The sequence below is a fragment of the Prionailurus bengalensis genome, chromosome A1 (assembly GCF_016509475.1).
Source record: "Prionailurus bengalensis isolate Pbe53 chromosome A1, Fcat_Pben_1.1_paternal_pri, whole genome shotgun sequence".
NCBI classification, from domain to species: domain Eukaryota; kingdom Metazoa; phylum Chordata; class Mammalia; order Carnivora; family Felidae; genus Prionailurus; species Prionailurus bengalensis.
This window is the reverse complement of record NC_057343.1, coordinates 197,557,016-197,576,021: the sequence shown is the minus strand read 5'-3', so window position 1 is coordinate 197,576,021 and position 19,006 is coordinate 197,557,016. Positions and strand designations below refer to the sequence as shown.

Sequence of the window (19,006 nt, the reverse complement as noted above, 5' to 3'; positions counted from 1 at the left end):
TGGTCCCCCACCTTGGCTTTGCCACTGCCTCTCCCTGTGGCCTTGGGGTATTTCTCTCTGGGTGTTGGTCCCGCCATCTAGGTTATAAATAGCGAGTGTGGATGGTCCTTCCAGTTCTGATGTTCTTTGAGTCTGAAATTTCCCATGTGTGTCCCCCACAGAGGGAAGCTAAGGAGGGCAATACCTCTCATGGGGCATTTCCGCATCTGCAGAATTATTCTGATCCCCATTTTGCAGATGGTAAAGTTGGGGCTCACAAAGGACCAGGGATCCACACAGGGTGGCCCGGTAAATTCGAGGCAGAATCGTGTTTGAACATAAGCCTCAGCTCGGCGTTCTCGTACCCAGAAGGTCATGGCCCCTCTTCCCTGGGAGCATTGCCCCGACACAGCAGCGAGAGGGGTCCCTATCATGAACCGTCTCCCCACCATGTCCCGGATGCCAGACACCGGCACAGCGGCCATTCCACCTTCTCAAGCCTCGGTCTGCTCATCCGGCAGGTGGGTGAGTAAGCCCTCTGCCTCCCTCAGAGACGAGCTAATGGCTGGAGAGGTGCTTCACTGGCCCCAAAGCGCTGTGAATATGAGCTTATTCGAAGCAAAATGCAAGTGTACCTCCATCTTTGGGTGGTGTATGGACGGCCAGGTGTTTCCTCTCCCCAACATTACCCCATTGAGGCTCCTAACAGCTCAGCTGGGGAAGGATGGGATTGTGGAGCACACTGGCAGACGTTAGAGCTTGCATGTCACGCGGGATCCTAAGCACCCAGGATGCTGGCCCCCCAGTGTGGGGAGCAGCCTCTAGGCCCCATGTCCCCCACTGGTCAGCCCAGCCCAAGCCCAGCTCCTGATACACAGCTGTGGGGGTAAGAGCGGGCAGGAGGCTCCGGAGCTAGCTCTGTTCCGTCCCTCTGCCGACCTGGCTGGCCCCTGGAGCCCCTCCCTCCGCCCAACACTGCCCTTGAGTCAATTTCGGATCCCAGTTTCTAGAGAAAGACTGGGCTGTGCTCTCTCTCCAGTCTCCCTCCCTCTCCCTCTCTCAAGTAAAATCTCCTTCGGAGGCTCTTTCTGGACGGCTGCAGAGCAATTCTCTGCCTCCCTAACCTCTCCTAGAAGTGGGATTCCAAAGCCCAGAGAATGTCAACGGCTGGAAGAGACATCCTCCTTTCCCGGCCTCCTGGAACCTGACCGCTTGCCCCGATCGTGGTCTTCCCAGAAGTCAGGCTCTGCTGAGAGCTCTGCCCAGACCGCACCCCACCCAGCTGACTGACCGCCAGGTGGGAGAGAGACAGCTTCTCTTACATCCATAGTCCACCCCATCCTGGGCTCCTAGAAGGCCTGCATCATAAGCCAGTCCTCACCGAGTAGGGCGCCAGGAAGCCCTCGAGAGGCACACGCCCTCCTCTCCAGCTGGGCAGCCCAGGGCCCTGCGGGAGGTCCAAAGGCTCCCATGTCCCCTCGCAGGGCCAACCCAGCTGCCTCTCCAAGGCCCCCTGCCAGTGATCTGAAGCGGGTTCCTGGAATAAAGGACTCAGCTCCTGCATGGTGACCGCAGTGTCCCAGCTGGCAGGGACTGTGGGTCAAGCATCCAAGGCCGGGCCCTGCAGGCATCTTCCTCGCTTCTCCCAGCAGAAGAGGAGCTTGGTCAGGCCCCTCCCCCAAGCTGGGCAAACTCCAGACAGAAGGTAAACATGTGGCAGTCCCCGGCCGAGGGCTCCAGCCTGCCCAGCCTTTGAGGGCAACAATGATTCCGGCAGCAGCCCCTGCTGATGGCGCACTGGGTGCCAGGCCACATCTTCACGCGTGCCATCTTATTTCACCACCACAGCCTTTTTTTTTTTTTTTTTTTTTTTTTTTATCTCCAGACTACAGGGGGCTGTGGTCTGGCCGCTGTCGCAGAGGCACGGATGGTGAGATCCAGAGCCTGGGCCGTGTGCTGGGCCCACCTCTACCTGCCCCACCGGGCGCCTGGCCTAACGCTGCTGCGCGGAGCAAAGCCCCCACCCGCTCAGTAATATGTCCCGGGGTTTCTAACCCAGCCATGGGTTCAAAGAGGCGTGGAGCCTCATTCTCTTTCCGATACAAGCATCGGTAACCCTAAGCCCATCACAGCCTTCCTAATGTCCTGCAAGCTCCCGACAATGCATGCGACATTTCGTAGGTTTGCGCCTTCTTCTGGAGAAGGCAGACTTAGACTTTCGTCAGATTCCTGGAGGAATATGAGACCTAAAAACGGTTAGGAGCCCGTATGGTTCTAGAAGGGAGAGGTCTGAAATGGATTAGACAAGGCCTGGCCATGCCTGCCACCCTCGGTTCTCCTCCCGTGGCCACACCAGGGCTCCCTGTCCCCTGAAATCCTGCCCCAGCCCCGGTCCTGGCCGGCAGTGGGGCTGAGAAGGCTCCCGAAGGCTCCCTGGGCCAAGTCTCCCCCACAGCACCCAGTCTGCATGATAGCCATCTCCTCTCGGGGCAAAATACCACTTTTATTTTCACTTTAAGTGCCTGAGTCACATCTCAACTCCATGTCACTGCACCCTGTGACGCAGTCCTCCCAGAGCCGAGCCTTGGTCATGCCCTGAAAGGCAGATCCCAGCTAATCAGGGGATCCTTGGGCTCCCGTGGGCACCGGAGCCCGGCTGAGAAGGGGCCCTGCGCACATTTAGCAGACAGCTTCAGTCCTTTGGAGCAGCTCAAAACACACTCAGAAACGCAGGAAGTCTGCAGACAAGAGTGAGCACACATCTGCACATGGGTGTGTGTCTGTACAGGGCCCCAGGGCATACCTGAGGGTGTCGGGATAGCCTGGGATGTGGATGTGAGTGTGTGTGCAGGCAGCCTACTCGTACACAGCCACAGGCCCACCTCCCACACATATGCAGACACCAGCATAAGCTCACACATGCCTTCAACACCCACACTCCCACCCGAGCCTTTGGCCCAGGCCTCGCACGCACGCACATAAACCTTTCCGTGTGCATGGCCCCCCATCCACACCTGGATGTGCGTGTCCAGACCTCAGAGAGGTACCACTGTGCCCAAAGCCCACACGGGCATCCTTACACAGACATAGACATCCTTACACAGACACGGACGTTTGCACACACCCAGACCCCACACACATTTGCCTGCTGATGTGCATGTAGCTCTGACCTGCCACACTCGGGCACACACAGTGACGCCTATTCACGCCTTCACCCCCATGCAAATCAGCCGGTGGTACCCCTTGGGCCACCTGCACACGCCCACTCTTGGCGGCCTTACACACGAAGCACACCCCACGACCCCCTCCTGCTGCACACATGTGAACACTTGCCTACCCTCTCGGGGCACGCAAGTGTACCCCAGAGTCAGTCTTGACACAACACACACCAAAATGTGCACTGGGTGCATGCATCCGGACCTCCCCCCGGCACATATCTGCTCACAGGGCCCCTCTCCCCTGCACTCCTGCTGCCACAGCAAGGACCACCCGGGGCGCTGGAGCTGCTTTGCCCAAGGGGCAAACTCTGCCCCCAAACTATACCCCTACCCTGATCCATCCCTGGGTCCTCCACACACCTAGCTGGGGGCAGCCAGAGTGTTTCCCTGACACTCCACGACCTACTGGGCCACCCCAGGGGGCTTCCCCCCCCCCGTACGCTCCCACCCTTCTCCCCCCGCCAGTCTTTGCCAAGGGACCAGAGCCCGTATACCACTAGCCCCTGGAATGGTAGTGCTCCCCCCCAACCCCACTTGCCTGATTGCCCCTCCCCACCTCCCAATACCCAGGAAGCCTCACCAGTCCCTCGGTTATTAACCCCTGCTGTACCGGTGCCCTCACGCCAAGAGGAGTTGGGAGGAGGAAGGTGGGGAGGGGATGCGCTTTCAGGGAGAAGTTGGCCACTCTGCACAGTCACCATTGGTGCCTAAAGTCAGAAAGGACTGCCTGGGAGGTGGTGAACTCTCTCCCATCAGAGGTGTCCAAGTTGAGGCCAGATGAACACCTCAAGAGAAAGTCGGCAGGGCGTTCCAGCCCTGGACTTAGCAGCCTGGGAAGATGTCTTTTTAACCCTGAGTTTCTAAAAATCTGTGTGTGCCCAGTCATGTGCCCCCATGTATGTGTGTGTGTGTGTGTGTGTGTGTGTGTGAGCGTGTGCATGCACGCGTGCACCGGCATGCACCATCCACCTTTCACCCCTACACACACACTCACCTGGCTGGCCTTGGCACATCTGTGCACCCACAAACATGCCTACACCCAGCTCCGGGCACTTTGCACGGGCAAGCGTCCCCAAACACACGCAGACTTCCTCCCTATGGGTACACAGGAAGCACGCAGGTGCACACCCCCTGCCCGTGACGCTGACCCCCTGCACCCTCCAGAACTCTCTGAGGTGCAACTCACTTTCCCAGTTCCTCGAAGAGCTGGTACTCTTCCGTGAAGCGGGTGCAGGTGATGGTGGCCATCCTGGCGCTGGGCGGGCAGGCGAGGCTTGGGGCTGGAGGACCAGGACTGGGGCGCTGCTGCTCTGCACCCGGAACTGAGGACCACTCGCCTGCCTGCGCTGCCGAGCGCGAACCAAGAACCAGCTTGACTGACGAGCCCGGGGCTTCTGAGCAGGGCACTGTGGCTGCTCACAGCCTCGCGAGCCTTCGTCAGCATCCAGGTCCCCATGGCAACCACCTCCGAAACGCCCTGTTCCCGTTGCCCCGGTAACTGCCTCCCCAACACCTGCCTGCCTTCCACTGCGAAACCTGCTCCCGGACGCCCTGGCCCTAACCACACAGAATACTGCAGGCCTGTGTGGGCCCAGGGCGGGTGGACCCAGCACCCCCCGAGGTGATGGACTGAGGGAGGGGTCTGGAGAGGGGGAGAAGAACCAACTTAATCCACAAGTGATCTTCTTTCTTCCCACCTCCCCCACCTCCAACTGTGGGTCCCTTGTAGCAGACAGGATGGGATTAAGTGGGGCAAAAAGGCAGTTGCCATGGTAACGGCCGGTGGGTGCCACATTCTGGGATGGTCCCCAGGAAAGACAGGATACAGTTACCCTGGCAACTTCATCTCCTCTGGAGAGACAGGTATTGCCCCGTTGCCCTGGCAACAGCCGGGTTCTAAGGTTTACAGGAAAAGATGGCTAATTCATGGGGATCTCTCTCCCAGTGGATCACTGTAGTCTGTAACTATCTCTCTGCTCCCTTCTGTATTTTGTTTTGGCCTCTGTCTCTGTCTTCCCCATTTGCTCTCGTTCTCTGCTACCCCTGTCCATCACACTGGCACTCTAACTTGGGGGACAGATGCAGAGGAGACATCCGGATTCTGGAGGGAAATGCCTTGCCTGCCCGCTCATCCCCACCCCTCTCCTCCAGCCCATGTTCCCAGTGGGACCATGGAGATCTGGCCTCCTGGGGCTCACGTCCCAGTTTCTGCTTGTGCTTTAAGTCAAGGTGAAAGAGGCAGAGGCGGGCAGTGGGGAGGGAAGCATGGCCTGGCATGGAGGGGAGTGGCCATGGGCCTGCCCTGAAATCCTCATTCCCTTTTCCTCATTCTCATTTTCCCTGCCAAGTTTGATTCTTCAGGGCAGCAGCCAGATTTATGGCCCCAAGATCTCACCCAAGCCCTGGGGGTTTAGGAAGGAAAAGGACTGGAGTTAAGGATCTGGGTTCAACTCCCGCTCTGACGTTTGTTAGCTGTGTGACCCTGGGAAAGTCACTGCCCCTCTCTGAGCCTCGAGCGCCCTTTCTACAAAACAGAACAAAGCTGCCACTGTAGAGGAAGGTCGTGAAGAAGGAGTGGGCTAAGGGCTGCGGAAGCCTTTGGGAAGTATGTAAACATGAGGCCTGTTTTTAGTTTCTGGAAGAGGAAAAGGAAGGTCTAAAGCAGGACCATGACCACCCCCATCACTAGCTTGGACTCAGAATTTCACACCCACCTCCTCCACGCAAGCTCATTTCACAGCCCACCAGGCTGAGGTCTCTTGCCAGCATTTGCCCACAGTGAGCACAGGTCGGATGAAAGGATCCAGGATCCAAACCCTCGTTTCTACCCCACCCCTCTGAGCCTCCAGCTTGCCTTACTGGTCACCTCACTTGCTGGACACGTTGTCTGCTTGTCGGTTATCCCCAGCCCTAGCGGGTCCCTGACTCACTACTTTAGGTCCAGGGGCCCCGGGAGACATCTGGGTCCCCTCTCCCACAATTCTGCCCCTCTTCCCGGGAGTTGGGGGTGGGAGAGAATGATGGGGTTAGCTCTCTGATGCAGCCACTTCTTCCCAGGAGAGAAATGGGAGGGAGGCCGAGGGGAAGGAGGGGAGGCGAGCTAGGGAGGAGGGGTAATGGCTTAGCCACTAATTGCACCATTACCACCTTCAGAAAAAGGAAAAACCACTCAGTTTTGTTTCTGCGCACAATGCTTCCCGCTCCTGCCGCCAACGGTTGCAATTCAGAGGCAGAGAAGAGAGGCCTGTGCTCGGGGGCTGCACAGCTGGTGGGAGCGGGCTGGGCACAGAACACCACTAGAGGCAAGAGAGGCAGACGCGGGGAAGTGGGGGAAGGACCGCACCCCCACCTCCCTGCCCAGGCCCTCTAGCCCTCCCGGGAGGTGGCTTCCACTCGTGAAGGTGCTGCAACAGCCTTTAGTGACCACTGAAGCTACCTCAGTCATTGTCCAGGGGAGAGGAGAGGAACTCCATGCTCTATAGGCTGTGTGATTTTGGATGAGCAGCCTAACTTCTCTGTGCCTCAGTTTCTTCATCCGCAAAATACAGTTCATAATATTCCCTACTTCCAGGGCTGTTTAAGGATTACATGAGAGGAGCAGATGAGTACAGCAGCTGGCACGCTGTACGTGTTCATTGATGGGCAATTATTACTATTAAGGGACTCATAAGAAGCCCCTCCCTCCTCACGCCGCTCTGCCTGAGTCAGGGAAGCACACACGACTATCCTCTAGTCCTAGCACTTTGTGGCGCGGTTCTCTGAGTCCCCATTGGAGTTGAGCTCACGGTTTGAGCATCACCCTGGCCCGGCCTGGTTTGCAGCCTTTTGCTGGTCGAACAAAGAACAAGAACAAAGAGGCTAGGAGAGGGCTCACAAGGCCTCTAGCTCACTGGTGCCAACTTAACTTAATGGGGCTTTAGAAATTAACACATAAAACAAATAGCAAACGTGCCCCAAGGCTGTATTAATGGGAGTCTGAAGTTCTGAACAAAGGAGGTGATAGTCCTGCTCTGCTGGGAGCTGGCTGGACCACCCTGTTTCCTGGCTCACCCCATCCCCAGTCCCCACTGGTGAAAGGAAGCATGTTCAGAAGAGAGCAGAGCACCGGGCAGCAAGAGCCAGAGGGACAAGAGGAACAGAGGCTAATGGCCGGCTCTCTCCCTGTGTCTGACAGGGACCGTGGAGGTGGCCTATGTGGATTCAGGGGGCAAAAGCAACCTGGCCTCACACCACCCCGTCACCCCATCACCCTGTCCGTCCTTCCCTACCTCTGTCTCCCCTTTCCGCTCTCCTTCCTCTTCTCCTTTTCCTCTTTCTTGCCTTTCCCCATTTCCTTCCCTCCCTTGAGCCCTTTCTTCTCAATCCTCCCTATCCTTCTTGCTCCTTTTCACCTCCTTTCTTGTTTCTACCTCCCTCCCTCCTGCCTCCCGGCTGTGTACCTCTTCCCTCCCTCCCTGGGCTGGCCCGGCCCAGACCCTGTGCGCCCTGGGGGACGTCCAGGACCTGGCAGAGAGATGCATGGAGAGGAGGAAGAAGACAAAAGGTCTCCTTGGCAACTCTCATACACACCCTGCCCCCGCGTGCTCCGAACCTTCGAGAGCTCAGCTCAGGGGTGTGGGCACTGCCTCGGACAGGCACCCCCTTCTGGAGTGGAACTGCCGCCCTGCGCGACAGCTAATTCACTGCCTCCCCTGTGCCCGCGAGGCTGGCAGCTGTGCCTGGTGGTGGCGGGCAGCGAGGAGCCAGGCCTGCCTCTGCGACGCGGGGAGAATGAGCCGATGATTGCAATGGGGGGACTGTTCCTGCCAGACTCCCCACCCCCCAGGGCCATGGCAGGCATGCGAGCCAGCACGTGTGCTCCCATCTGTAACACTCATGTGGTACTCGAGAGCTGGCCTGCATGCCGCGGGCTGGTGGCCAGGGGTGGGAGCCCAAGAGGTCACTGAGCACAGTTGTGGCATGTGAAGGTGGGGAACCTGAACGTGAATGCAAGCTATACCCTGGGTCTATGGGGTGGGATGGAAAAAAAAAAAAAAAAACTGGGACCAGGGCCAAGTTCCTGGGCCATAGCAGAGGTGGGAAGGGGGTGGGGGGAATCAGAGCCCGGGAAGCATTGTGCCAGCCCACTGTCATCCCACCTTCCACAGCCCACACACATAGTCTCAGGCACATGCCCAAGGGCCTCAGGGTCCTGCAGGGCCTGGGCAGGTACCACAGAAAATGTGCCGTCTGAAGGGTCCCCACGAGGCCTGTCCCACTAAGGGCAGTGAGCGTGAGGGGCAGAATCGGTGGAAAGTGGGCCAACAGAGAAATGATCTGGCAGAGGGTCTAGGTGGAGGGTGATGTGGTTAATTAACTGCAGTAAGTAATGCCAGCCTCGGACTCTGGAGAGAGGGAGGGGTCAGGGAGCATCGCTGTCCCCTGAGGGGGTCCCACATAGGAGACATTCCTTCCAGAGCAGAGGGAAGCAAGAAGCCAAGGGACAGAGGACGGTGGCTGCCGGGCCAAGGTCTGCACAGCACAGCCTGCAGTTAGAGGACCCAAGTTCAAGTCTAGCTGTTGGCTAGGAGTGATTATGGCAGGTCTCTTTCCCACTGGGGCCTCCATTTCCTCCTCAGAAATATGGGGACAAGATGTTCCTTCGCTGACTCCAAAAATACGAGAAATAGTTATTTCCGCTTGAGAGCCAGGCCCTGTGCTAAGCATACTGCACAATTTATACCGCACCACAGATATCTGTGAGATAGGTACGATCACTGTGTATCTTGCAGAGATGTGACATGACTTACCCATGTGGGGTCTGTGTGACCTCTGCACCCCTGCCCTATGCCCTTTGGCCTACACAAGGGCTGAAAGGGCCCTGACGGAGCCCATGTCCCACACAGATGGAGACCAAGGCCCAGAGAAAGGAAGCTGCTGCTTCCTCCCTCGGCAGCAGAAGTCAGGGGCAGAGTTGGGACATAATCCAGAATTCCTGACTCCCAGAACAGTGCTCTTTCCCTTACCCTGCTCTGCCCTCCCTCTTTCTGGCACTGAACGGCTGCTTGCCTAGGTCCCAAGGTAGCCAGTAGGTACCAAGCGAGAGGAGGGAATACTGTCAAGGCCCAGGGTAGGGCTCAGAGCCCTGTCCCTCTAGCCAGGTCCAGGGCTCCCTCCCGGTTCCTGGGGGACTGGTCGTCCCTGCCCAGGACTCCACAGGCAGGGCCCGGCTTGGACTGGGCCACCCCCGGTTCTAATCTGGGTGGCGGATCTGCTGACATCTGGTCCAGCCGAAGGGGAAATAGAGGGGCTGTCTGGCATCTCTGGACTCCACTCCCCCAGCTCTGTGACCCAAGGGGCCAGCGCTGCCTCTGGTCTGCTCTCCCATCCACCCCTCCCCACCAGGTAGGTGGTCCGAGCATCCACCTAGCAATGCCAGTCAAGGGCCTAAAACAGTCCAGACCCAGGTGCCCTGGCTGGGGGAAACTCAGGGGCCACAGGAAGACAGGAGGAGATGGGCAGGAGCCATGCTGTCTGCTGGGCCCAGCAGACACCACAGCAAGCAGGCTGAGCCTCCCCTCACCACACTCTAGTCCTGGTGACTCCTTACCCCAGTACCTTCCAAAAATCTCAGCCCTGGGTCAACCGCCAGCACCTTGGTTAGGCAGGCTTGGGGACTGCTGGGCTGTGGACCAGGTCGTTGGCTGAAGCTTGAGTGGGGCTCTTGGGCTGTGTGCCAGGTTCTGGGTTAGGTAGGACTCTGAGCCAGGCAAGCTTTAAGCTGGGCTTGAGATGAGGCTGAGCTTCCTTCTTAGGGCATCAGGAGCAGGGGCTGGCCTCTAGCCCCAGCTAGGCCCTCTATGTTTGAGGCCACGTCAGCCACAGGAGGGTAGGTGTTGGTGTCTGGGGAAGAACATAAAGGGACTTTTATGGTCCAGCTCTCATGGCCCCCAAAGGGCATAAGAGAAGCAGGGTGGGAGCTGGAAGCTAGGTCACCTAAGGCAGGGCCAAACTCAGCAGGCATGGGAGAGGCCTCCACTCAACTGGTGCAAGCCTGGAGCTGCAGGGGAGCCCTGGCTCCACGAGGCTCTGGAAAGGCACAGCCCAGACAGCTGGGAGAGGCACCCAGTAGAGCCGGAGAATCCTGGGTAATGGGCAGACTATGAACAACCCATCTGTGGGATATGCTGGGCCTGGGACACCGTCTTCTTCAGAGTCTCCCTCCTGAGCAGGCAGAAGTGCTGGGGGTGGCCGGAATCCAGAGGCTTCAGCCAGTCCTGGCCCCTGCCCCACACAGCCCAGGCGTCGACATCCTACAGACAGAGAAAGCTCCAGCTGGAGGGGTGGAGGAAGGGGCCCAGGATGTGGACGGTCACCTCCGTCCTGCAGCCCCAGGCCAGACTCTCACTCCTGGGCTCAGCTACCTCTGCAGCTCTGGAACCAACACCCAAACCCCCTCCACTGCACCGCACCCACCCCCCCCCCCCAACCCGTCCTGCTCATCCACAAGCTGACGAGTCCTAACAGGCCTCCTTTGCCAGTGACAAAAATAACTATTTTCAAAATTCACAGCAGGGCTTTCGCCTACACACGCTGCACCGACTGGAACCTGAAGGGAGATATGCAGAACGCAGTGTGTGCATGGAGGCGCGCTCTGCAGCGAGCAGGCTCTGAACCCCCCACGCCCCTCCTCCCACCACTCAGCCCATGCCCCCCCCACACACACACAGGGGTGTCCAGAATGACCAAGTAGGAGGGGCTCCTAAAGCATCCATTGTACACAGGGGGGCACTGAGGCCCAGAGAGGGTCCAGGATTTGCCAGAGGTCACACGGTGGACCTGTGGCAGGACTGGACCAGAACCCATACGTGCTGCTTCCTAGGCAGGCTACCCACCTCCTCTCCCATTCACTTGGCTAATGGTGAGCTCGCACTTGCCCTCAGGATGCACGCGCACGCGCCCCAGTGCGTTCACAGACCGCACCACAGCCCTGGCTTCCGTGTTAGTAGCATTTTAATCAAGTGCACGGGCTCCTCCACAGCCATTACCTTGGCCAGTTCTCTACAACCCTGTGAGGTAGGCAGAGCTCAGGCTAGCATCCCGATTGGCAGTTGGGGAAACTGAGGCCCAAAGGTGAGGGGATGGGCCCAAGGTCAAAGAGGCACCCAAGTGTCCTGACTGTTGGTTCAGGGCCTCTTTGCACAGCTGTTTCCACCACCCTTGATCCTGCAGCAGCTAAGAGCCAGGTCAATCCTCTGGGTCCTGGGGGCCAGAAGGAGAGCTTTCTGCCATAGCTCCCAGCACCAGTCTGGCCCCAGAACTGGCCCAAGCCATGTGAAGACCCATCCCTGCACCCCCACCCTCAGCATCAGAGGATCCCTTCAGAGAGTGGCCAGATCGCCATGCTTCAGCTGGAGTCCAGGCCTCGAGCTGCCTCCAGGGGCCCCTCACCCAAGCAGTACCACAGAGGTGCAGGGTCCAAGGGCAAGGCTTTAAACGAGCTGGGAGGTGGCAAGGTCAATGGCAACTCCACCATGGCCCCAGGCACCAGGTTCACACCACAGGGCCACAACATCATCAGAGCTCATTTACAGATGAAGAAACTGAGCCCAGCTCTCATGCAGGCCATTTGAGGTCACAGGGCAAGTCAGTGAAGAGGCAGGATTGGAATCCAGGCACCCCAGTCTAGTTTATTCTCCCCCAAGCCAAGCTCCCCACCTTTCAACCGAGGGGCTCGATGCCCGCCCCCCATTTCCCTGCAGACAGGGGCTTGACCTCAGGCCCCTCCCTGGGGAGGAACAGGGCCAGGTTTGAATGGGGAAGTACATCTAGAGGGGCAGAGATCCTCACCTCCCCCCACTCCCCATCAGATCCGCTGTGACATCAGCCTGGTGTTGAGTTTACGAAAAAAGGATCGCAGCTTGCAAATCTTGCATTTTTTCTTGCGGCGTCCTCGGGAGAAGCTTCGAGCCCTGCCTGCCTCTTCCTCCTCTTCCTCTTCTTCCTCATCACTGGCCCAGGGCCCCCAAGCACCCCCATTAAAGTCAGGGTGGGCCCGGGGATTCTCAGCCGGGTAGCGCACAGGGATGGCTGTGCGGTTATAGTCCACCAGACGGGCCAGCAGGGCACGGACCACATCAGGCCGCTGGCCAGCCAGGTCCTCCCGTTCGTAGGGGTCAGCGCTGATATTGAAGAGCCACACTGCCTGGCGGGCACTGGCCATGCGCTCGAGGTTCCACCAGCTGCCAGGGAAGGCGGCCAGTGTCTGCGGTGGGATCCAATCGCCATAGCCAGGGTCCCCTGTTAGCAGCTTCCACTCGCCCACACGGATGGCAGCCTGCACGGCAGTGTTCCAGATGCCAAAGCCAGCCTCCAGGGAGCCGTGCCGGGCATGGTTGTAAAGGGGGTCAATGTTGTGCAGGATCTCTGTGCGTGGCGAGGCCCGGCCCTCGCTGATGGCCGGCCACACATCGTAGCCGTCCAGCCCGTCGGCCGCCGAGGCGGTGCCGCCTGCCAGACCCACCAGGGTCGGGTACCAGTCAGTGATGTGCACCAGCGCCCGGCTGGTCCGGCGCTTCCGCTTGAGCAGGGGGCTGTGGACAAAGCCCAGGCCACGCACGCCACCTTCCCAGTAAGTGCCCTTGCGTCCTCGCAGCGGCCAGTTGCTGCCCCCCGAGAAGGTCTGGCCGCCGTTGTCACTGGAGAAGATGATGACGCTGTTGTTGTAGAAACCATAGCGCTTGAGAGCCCAGGTGATGTTGCGCACAGCCTCATCCATGCAGGTGACCATGGCCGCATACTTCCGCCGGGCCACGTTGCCCATGGTGCGGTAGCGGTACAGGTACTCACGAGGGGACTGCAGGGGCGTGTGCACCGCCTGGAAGGCCACGTAGAGGAAGAGGGGCCGCCGGGGGCTGTGGCTGGCTAGGATGTGGCTGACACGCTGGGCATAGAGCATAGTGGAATACTGGCCGCTGAGCCCCCAGGCCACACTCTCGCCCTCGTGCAGGTCAAAGCCACACACCCCGGGCCCGTCGCAGTTGTCGTAGGTGTAGTAGTCCACGTTGCCCGTGAGCGAGCCCAGGAAGGTGTCGAAGCCCCGGCGGGTAGGCAGGCACTCCTTCCGGTAGAAGCCCAGGTGCCACTTGCCCACCATGTGGGTAGAGTAACCCGCCTCCTGCAGCTTCTGGGGCAGCGTCACCTGGTCCAGGGGCAGGCAGTTGGGCTGCCGAGGGCGGATGATGGAGTGCTGGAGTCCCGTGTGGATCTGGTACCTGGAGGAAAGAGGGGAGGGCAAAGAAGGCCCGGGTGAGCTACAAAGCACTGCTCTGGCCCACCGGCCCCCAGTTCTCACCCCGAGGTGGGCTCTGGGCCCAGCACTTCCGGCAAAGGTACAGCAGGTATTACGACACGTGACAAGCACTTCCAATGCATCACCTCATTGAATCTTCAAAATTAGTTGAGCTCATATTATGGTCATTTCGCAGATGAGGAGACTGAGGATCAGAGTGGTTAAACCACTCGGCCCAGGATCACGCAGCTAGGAGCTGGGGAGTTTAGAGTCGAACGCAGGTTAATCATGACAATGTAGCTAACATTATTCTGCAAATAAGGCAACTGACAGGCTCAGTACATGAAATCGCTTGCCCACTGATTCAAACAATCTGTAACTGGAGTTGGGATCTGTATCCCAGGCAGTCTCCAGAGACTTCAGAATCCCTAAACTCTAAGCCACTAATTTGCTCTGGGGCCTAGAGCAAGCCCTGCCCTCCCAGGGAAACTCCTGCTCACTCTTCAAAGCCCAGTCCAAACGTTACCCCCTCTGTAAAGTCTCTTATAACTCTCTCCAAGAATGAGTCACTTTTGCTTCTGGGTTAAATTTAGTACACCTGATCACTGTCCTACTTGACCATGGGGTTCTACTCAGTTGTACATGTTCTTAGGCCCAATCATCTGTAATCGGATTGTCCTCTACTCAACTTTGTGGTCTTGGCACTCAGGTGATGTTAAAAGGACACTCAATTACTTACGGAATGAATGGATGAAAGAACGAACGAATGGTGGCACTCCCAGACAATTTTAGAACCAGAAGGGACCCAAGTCAACTTCCAGTGTATTTACCTTGTTTTAAAAACACAGTTCCAGAGGAGGGGAAGGGCCTTGCCCAAGGTCACTCAGTGGTCAGGGGCAAAGCCAGGACTTGAACATAAATCCAAGCCAAGTCCAAGCACAGGCTCCCTTCCAGCAAACGAGGCTGCCATGTCTCCTCCCCCATGGTGGCCTCAGTTTGCTCATCTATAGGTGGGGAGTTGGGTTGAATGGGAGATCTCTGAAAACCTTTCAGTTCCCAGATTTTATAAGACCTGTTCTCGTGTGCCTACCCACAAGTTCATGTGGCCCCTGGATCCGGTCACTCACACATGCTACTGCTGTGAGCCAGGAGTGAATGGTTAGCAGAATGCTATATTCCTCATTTATTCATTCAAGTCCCTTCTGTGGTCAAGGCCCCCATGCGATCTGCTTGGGGTGTCCCGCCTTTACTCAAGTCTTAAAAGTCCCAGGGTAAATAAGAAGCCTGGAACTTCACTAGGGTCTTAGAATCCCACACCTGAAGGCCTGACACCTTTAACCCAGGCACTAGGTGGGCTTTCCTGTTTTTAGTTTCCTTAACTTAAAGCTGTTATTGTTGTTAGCCATCATTAGCTACTACTGCCATTTTTAACACTATAGGCCACACGCATCGTTTCACTTAATCCTCATAAAAAACCTACAGGGGAGGGGCGCCTGGGTGGCGCAGTCGGTTAAGCGTCCGACTTCAGCCAGGTCACGATCTCGCGGTCTGTGAGTTCGAGCCCCGCGTCAGGCTCTGGGCTGATGGCTCGGAGCCTGGAGCCTGTTTCCGATTCTGTGTCTCCCTCTCTCTCTGCCCCTCCCCCGTTCATGCTCTGTCTCTCTCTGTCCCAAAAATAAATAAAAACGTTGAAAGAAAAAAGAAAAAAAAAATTTAAAAAAAAACCTACAGGGGAGACCATTATCCCCATTCTACAGATGACGAACCGAGGCTCTCAGAGGTACCGCAACAGGCCCGACTGCAGACAGCTCGCAAGCAGCTGCCCCGAGCTTTGAACCCAGGTCTGCACAACTCAGGCTGAAAACCTCTCGGTGATCCTGGCTCTACAGACCTCTCAGTCAACCTCATGAACGATTCCATTTAACAGAGGAAGTACCGTAGCGCCCGGTCACAGCCGAGTCTCTTCCTAGGGCTGGGCACCACGGAGCACTGGTTTGTAAAGTGGGTGGGCCAGCTCAGAGTCACCGAAGCTCGTCTGTAAGCGAGTAACATGAGAAACACTGGCTCTCTCCAGCTTCGCCCAACACGACTGGATGCATTAACAAAACACTAATGAGAGCAGTCAGCATCAGTCAGATGGAGCCAGCTGCAGGGGGCGGAGGGCAGACGCTGCCCAGCCACACTCGGCTCACTTCACAGATCAGGGGGTTGGCACACTGCCCCGTTGGATGCTCATTCCCCTGCTTAAACCCAAAGTCACCTCTCGAGAGAGAAATGCTAACTTGTGCACAGTTCTCAGGAATGCAGATTCTTCTTCCCTCTCCTGGAGGTTGGTCAACATTTGGGCTTCACCACCACCACCAACGCCCCCGCCCACCACCCATACACCAGCCCCTCACCCTCTTCTCCGACGCTCTCTCTTGCTGTTCCCAGAGCTAAATGCTGAGTGCCCGAGTGAGGGAAGAAAAGGCACCTATTTTGACTCACGGCTCTGGGACCCCTGCCAACCACCTGGCCTCTCAGCCCCCTCCCCAACGGATGCTACAGACTCTAGGCATGAATTGGGTCCTCCCTGACTCCATGCCTCAGTTTCTCCCACCCAGAAACAGGGACAGCAAGGCTCCGGTTCCTGAGACCATACTCGTGGCTTTTGGGTGGAACTTGGGAGAAGGCATGCCTTGGACCCCATCCAAGGAGGATTAGCTTCAGCCTTGCCAAAGGATTTTCTCCTAAGTGGCCAAAGTTTGCCTTCTACACCCCCACCTCCTGTTTCCCTGCTCTTTTAATCCTGTAATCCTGCCGCCTTGCCTGTGGGCCACTCCTTACGGAGAAAGCAGCACGTCTCCTTGGGACTTTCGGCCAATTTAGGAGGACTTTGCAGATGAAAAACCAGAGGTTTGGAGAAATGAAGTAACTACCCGAAGGTTCCACCGGTCACGGCATCCTGTGCATATCTTTCTGCTCTATCTAGAATGTCTATCTATCTAGACATTCCCTGGCTTCCTTCCTCTCCTCGCAGCCATCAAACAGTTTGGGGACCCTAATCCCTCCGGTGACATGGGGGCTGCCATTTATTGACAGCCAAGCAGGTTACACACAACTCATCCCATCACCACTCTTTTTCAAGTAAACACTCCTCTTCACTCCGTTTATGAACAGACAAGAAAACGGAGGCTTAGAGAAGGGAAATGACTTGTTCGTAGCCTCAGGGTCTGTATACAGAAGCGGCGTTAAAACCCAAGGGTCAGAGACTGCCGTGTTCCTCCAACAAAGGGATGACCAGATGTCTCCTTCACATGGTGTGTAACGTGTGTCCTAGAACACCAGAGGGAGGAGACCTCAAAGATGGTCCAATCCACTCCGTGTACAATTGGAGAAACTGAGGCCCAGAGAGGATAAAGGACATAACTAATGATCACACAGGCGACTGGAGACAGTCGTGTCTGAGTGTCTCAGAACTGGCCCTGAGTCCTTGCTTCCCAGGTCCCAGAGTGGGGGGGGGGGGGGGGGGGGGGACTGTGAATGCACAGGAAATCTCCAGACCGGATTCATTTGGGGCTTGCACCGCCAGCCCCAGCAGCCTGGGTCATGCCTACCTGCCAGTGAGAAGTTGGCTCCGCGAAGGCGTGCAGATAGGCTGGATATAATAATTCTCCAACTTGACACCCTCAGCTGCCAGCCGGTCCAGCGTAGGGGTCTCAATATCTGAGCCATGGTAGCCCACGTCGTGGTAGCCCTGGTCGTCGGTGAGGATGAAGATGATATGGGGAGGCTGGGGTGGAGCGGCCGAGGGCTGCTCCACGCCCGCCTCCCCGGGACCGTCGGCCGCCAGGCTCGGCTTGGACCAGTCCCAGGACAGGTAGCCGAAGCTAAGCAGGCTGACCAGCGAGAGGCCAGTGAGGGCGTGCATCGCCATGCCGGCCCGCGCGTCTCGGCGCACAGGGTTCCCCGGGCCTCACCGCCTCGCGCGCCCAGGGCGCACGGCCCGCACGCCCGCCGGCTGGCCGGCCTGGACGCTGCGAGATCGTTCAGCGGCCCCGGGGGTGGCCCAGGGGCTGGTCCAGGACTGGCGGCCGGACCTGCGCGGCCGCAGCGGGGCGCCCTGGGGAGGTCAGGCCCGCGCCGAGCCGCCTCCCGCCGCCTGCGCGCCCGCCCTGCGCCGCCCTCGCTCCCTCTCCCCCAGCTCAGCCGGGCCAGCCTGAGACGCGGCGTGGCTGCTTCCAAAAAGTGCTCTCCACCATCCTCTGGCTCTCCCCTTCCTACTAGCCCTCGATTTCTCCCGCCTCCTAATTTCTCTCGCCTCTGCTTTCCCTTCCTCCTCCTCCCGACCCTCCAGCCCCCAGCCCGGCCTCTCGCCCCGCCCGGAGTCCGGAGAAGAGTCGGGCTCCCAGCAGGGAGGCGGGCAGGACCCCAGCGGGGAAGGGGAGGGAGGCACGGGTTGGGCGGGCCTGGGGGGGACACCGCGGGAGAGAATGCGAGAAAGTTGTAACATCTGCCGGGCCGAATCCCAGGTGGAGGGGCGGGACCTGGAGCAGCGGCTCCGCCCCCGGGCGGGAAGCCCAGGCCCGGGCGGCCCTCTGGCTCCGACCCCCTCCCGGGCCCCGGCCCGGGCCGGGGAAAGGAGGGAGAGGGGCTGCTTGGAGTTGAGTGGAACAGCTCCGGAATGGGCCGGTCAGACGTTCCTCGATCTTGGGAGTCTTAGCATCTCTGCGTGCCAGCCCTGGAAGGGACGCGCATAGTTTTCTATTCCAACCGGGTCACTGTGCAATTGGAGAAACTGAGGCCCTGAGATGGGTGGGAACTCGTGTAAGTCACAGAGCATGTTAGTAGCTTCTCCCCTGGCGCTCAGTGGCTGTTAGAGTGGCGGTAGAGGCAGCAGTGGAGAACAGGGATGACTTTAGCAAGCACGGCGTGGTGGGGGGGAGGGGGGGTCTGGAAATCGGCAAACGCGGTTCAAGCCTTTGCCAGCTTCCCTCTCCCCAACCCCTCCCCCTCCTCATCCTGCGGTTCGCTGCAAGAATGCCAGCGCCGAAATCCAGAGGGCGGGGGCTGTTGAACACATCTTGTATCCACGGGGTCCAGAAGCTGCATGAGTACATGTTGCATGAGTCAATGGATGAATGGGCCTCCCGCATCCGGCAGGCCAACTCTCACCCAAGGAAATCTCCAGGGCGGAGAAGGCAAGCCGCAGGGACTCCTGAGCCAGGCAGGTACCATAAATGAGTGAAGCAGGGGATGGTGTATTAGGCAGGGGCTACAGGGAGCCAAGGACCACAGCCTTGTGTCCCGCCGACCGACCATTGTCATGCAAGAATGTGGCCCAGTGTTTCCAGATCTTCCGATTTTCCAAGGACACCCAAATCCAGATTATTATGAGAAATATTCCAACTGTTAAGTGCTGGCAACTAATTTGAAGCACATTTAAGCACCGCACAGGCCAACTCAAACCTATCTGAGGAACAGTTTAGGCCGTCGGGAGCCCTTTGCAACTTCCACTCCGCAGCATTGTTTTCAGACGTTTTACTAAGGCTGCATTCGT

At 58.1% G+C, this 19,006-nt stretch overlaps 2 protein-coding genes across 4 annotated transcripts in view; both read right to left on the bottom strand.

Moving 5' to 3' along the window:
* Positions 1 to 4,616, bottom strand: part of CAMK2A (calcium/calmodulin dependent protein kinase II alpha) — a 62,539-nt gene extending 57,923 nt beyond the window's left edge. For 2 of the 3 annotated variants that reach the window (XM_043598005.1, XM_043598022.1), the window contains exon 1: positions 4,384 to 4,616. In XM_043598005.1, coding sequence (XP_043453940.1) covers positions 4,384 to 4,445 — 62 coding nt within the window. In that variant the 5' untranslated portion in view covers positions 4,446 to 4,616. The remainder of the gene's footprint in view (positions 1 to 4,383) is intronic. The other variant, XM_043598014.1, reaches the window with a different exon arrangement.
* A 6,555-nt stretch (positions 4,617 to 11,171) lies between these two features.
* ARSI (arylsulfatase family member I) lies at positions 11,172 to 17,938 on the bottom strand. The gene is made up of 2 exons (XM_043597993.1): positions 17,064 to 17,938; positions 11,172 to 13,450 (listed from the first exon to the last, which is right to left on the bottom strand). Exons 1-2 carry the CDS (start codon positions 17,381 to 17,383, stop codon positions 12,043 to 12,045), a joined length of 1,728 nt encoding a protein of 575 aa, XP_043453928.1. The 5' UTR covers positions 17,384 to 17,938; the 3' UTR covers positions 11,172 to 12,042.
* Positions 17,939 to 19,006: the final 1,068 nt, after the last annotated feature.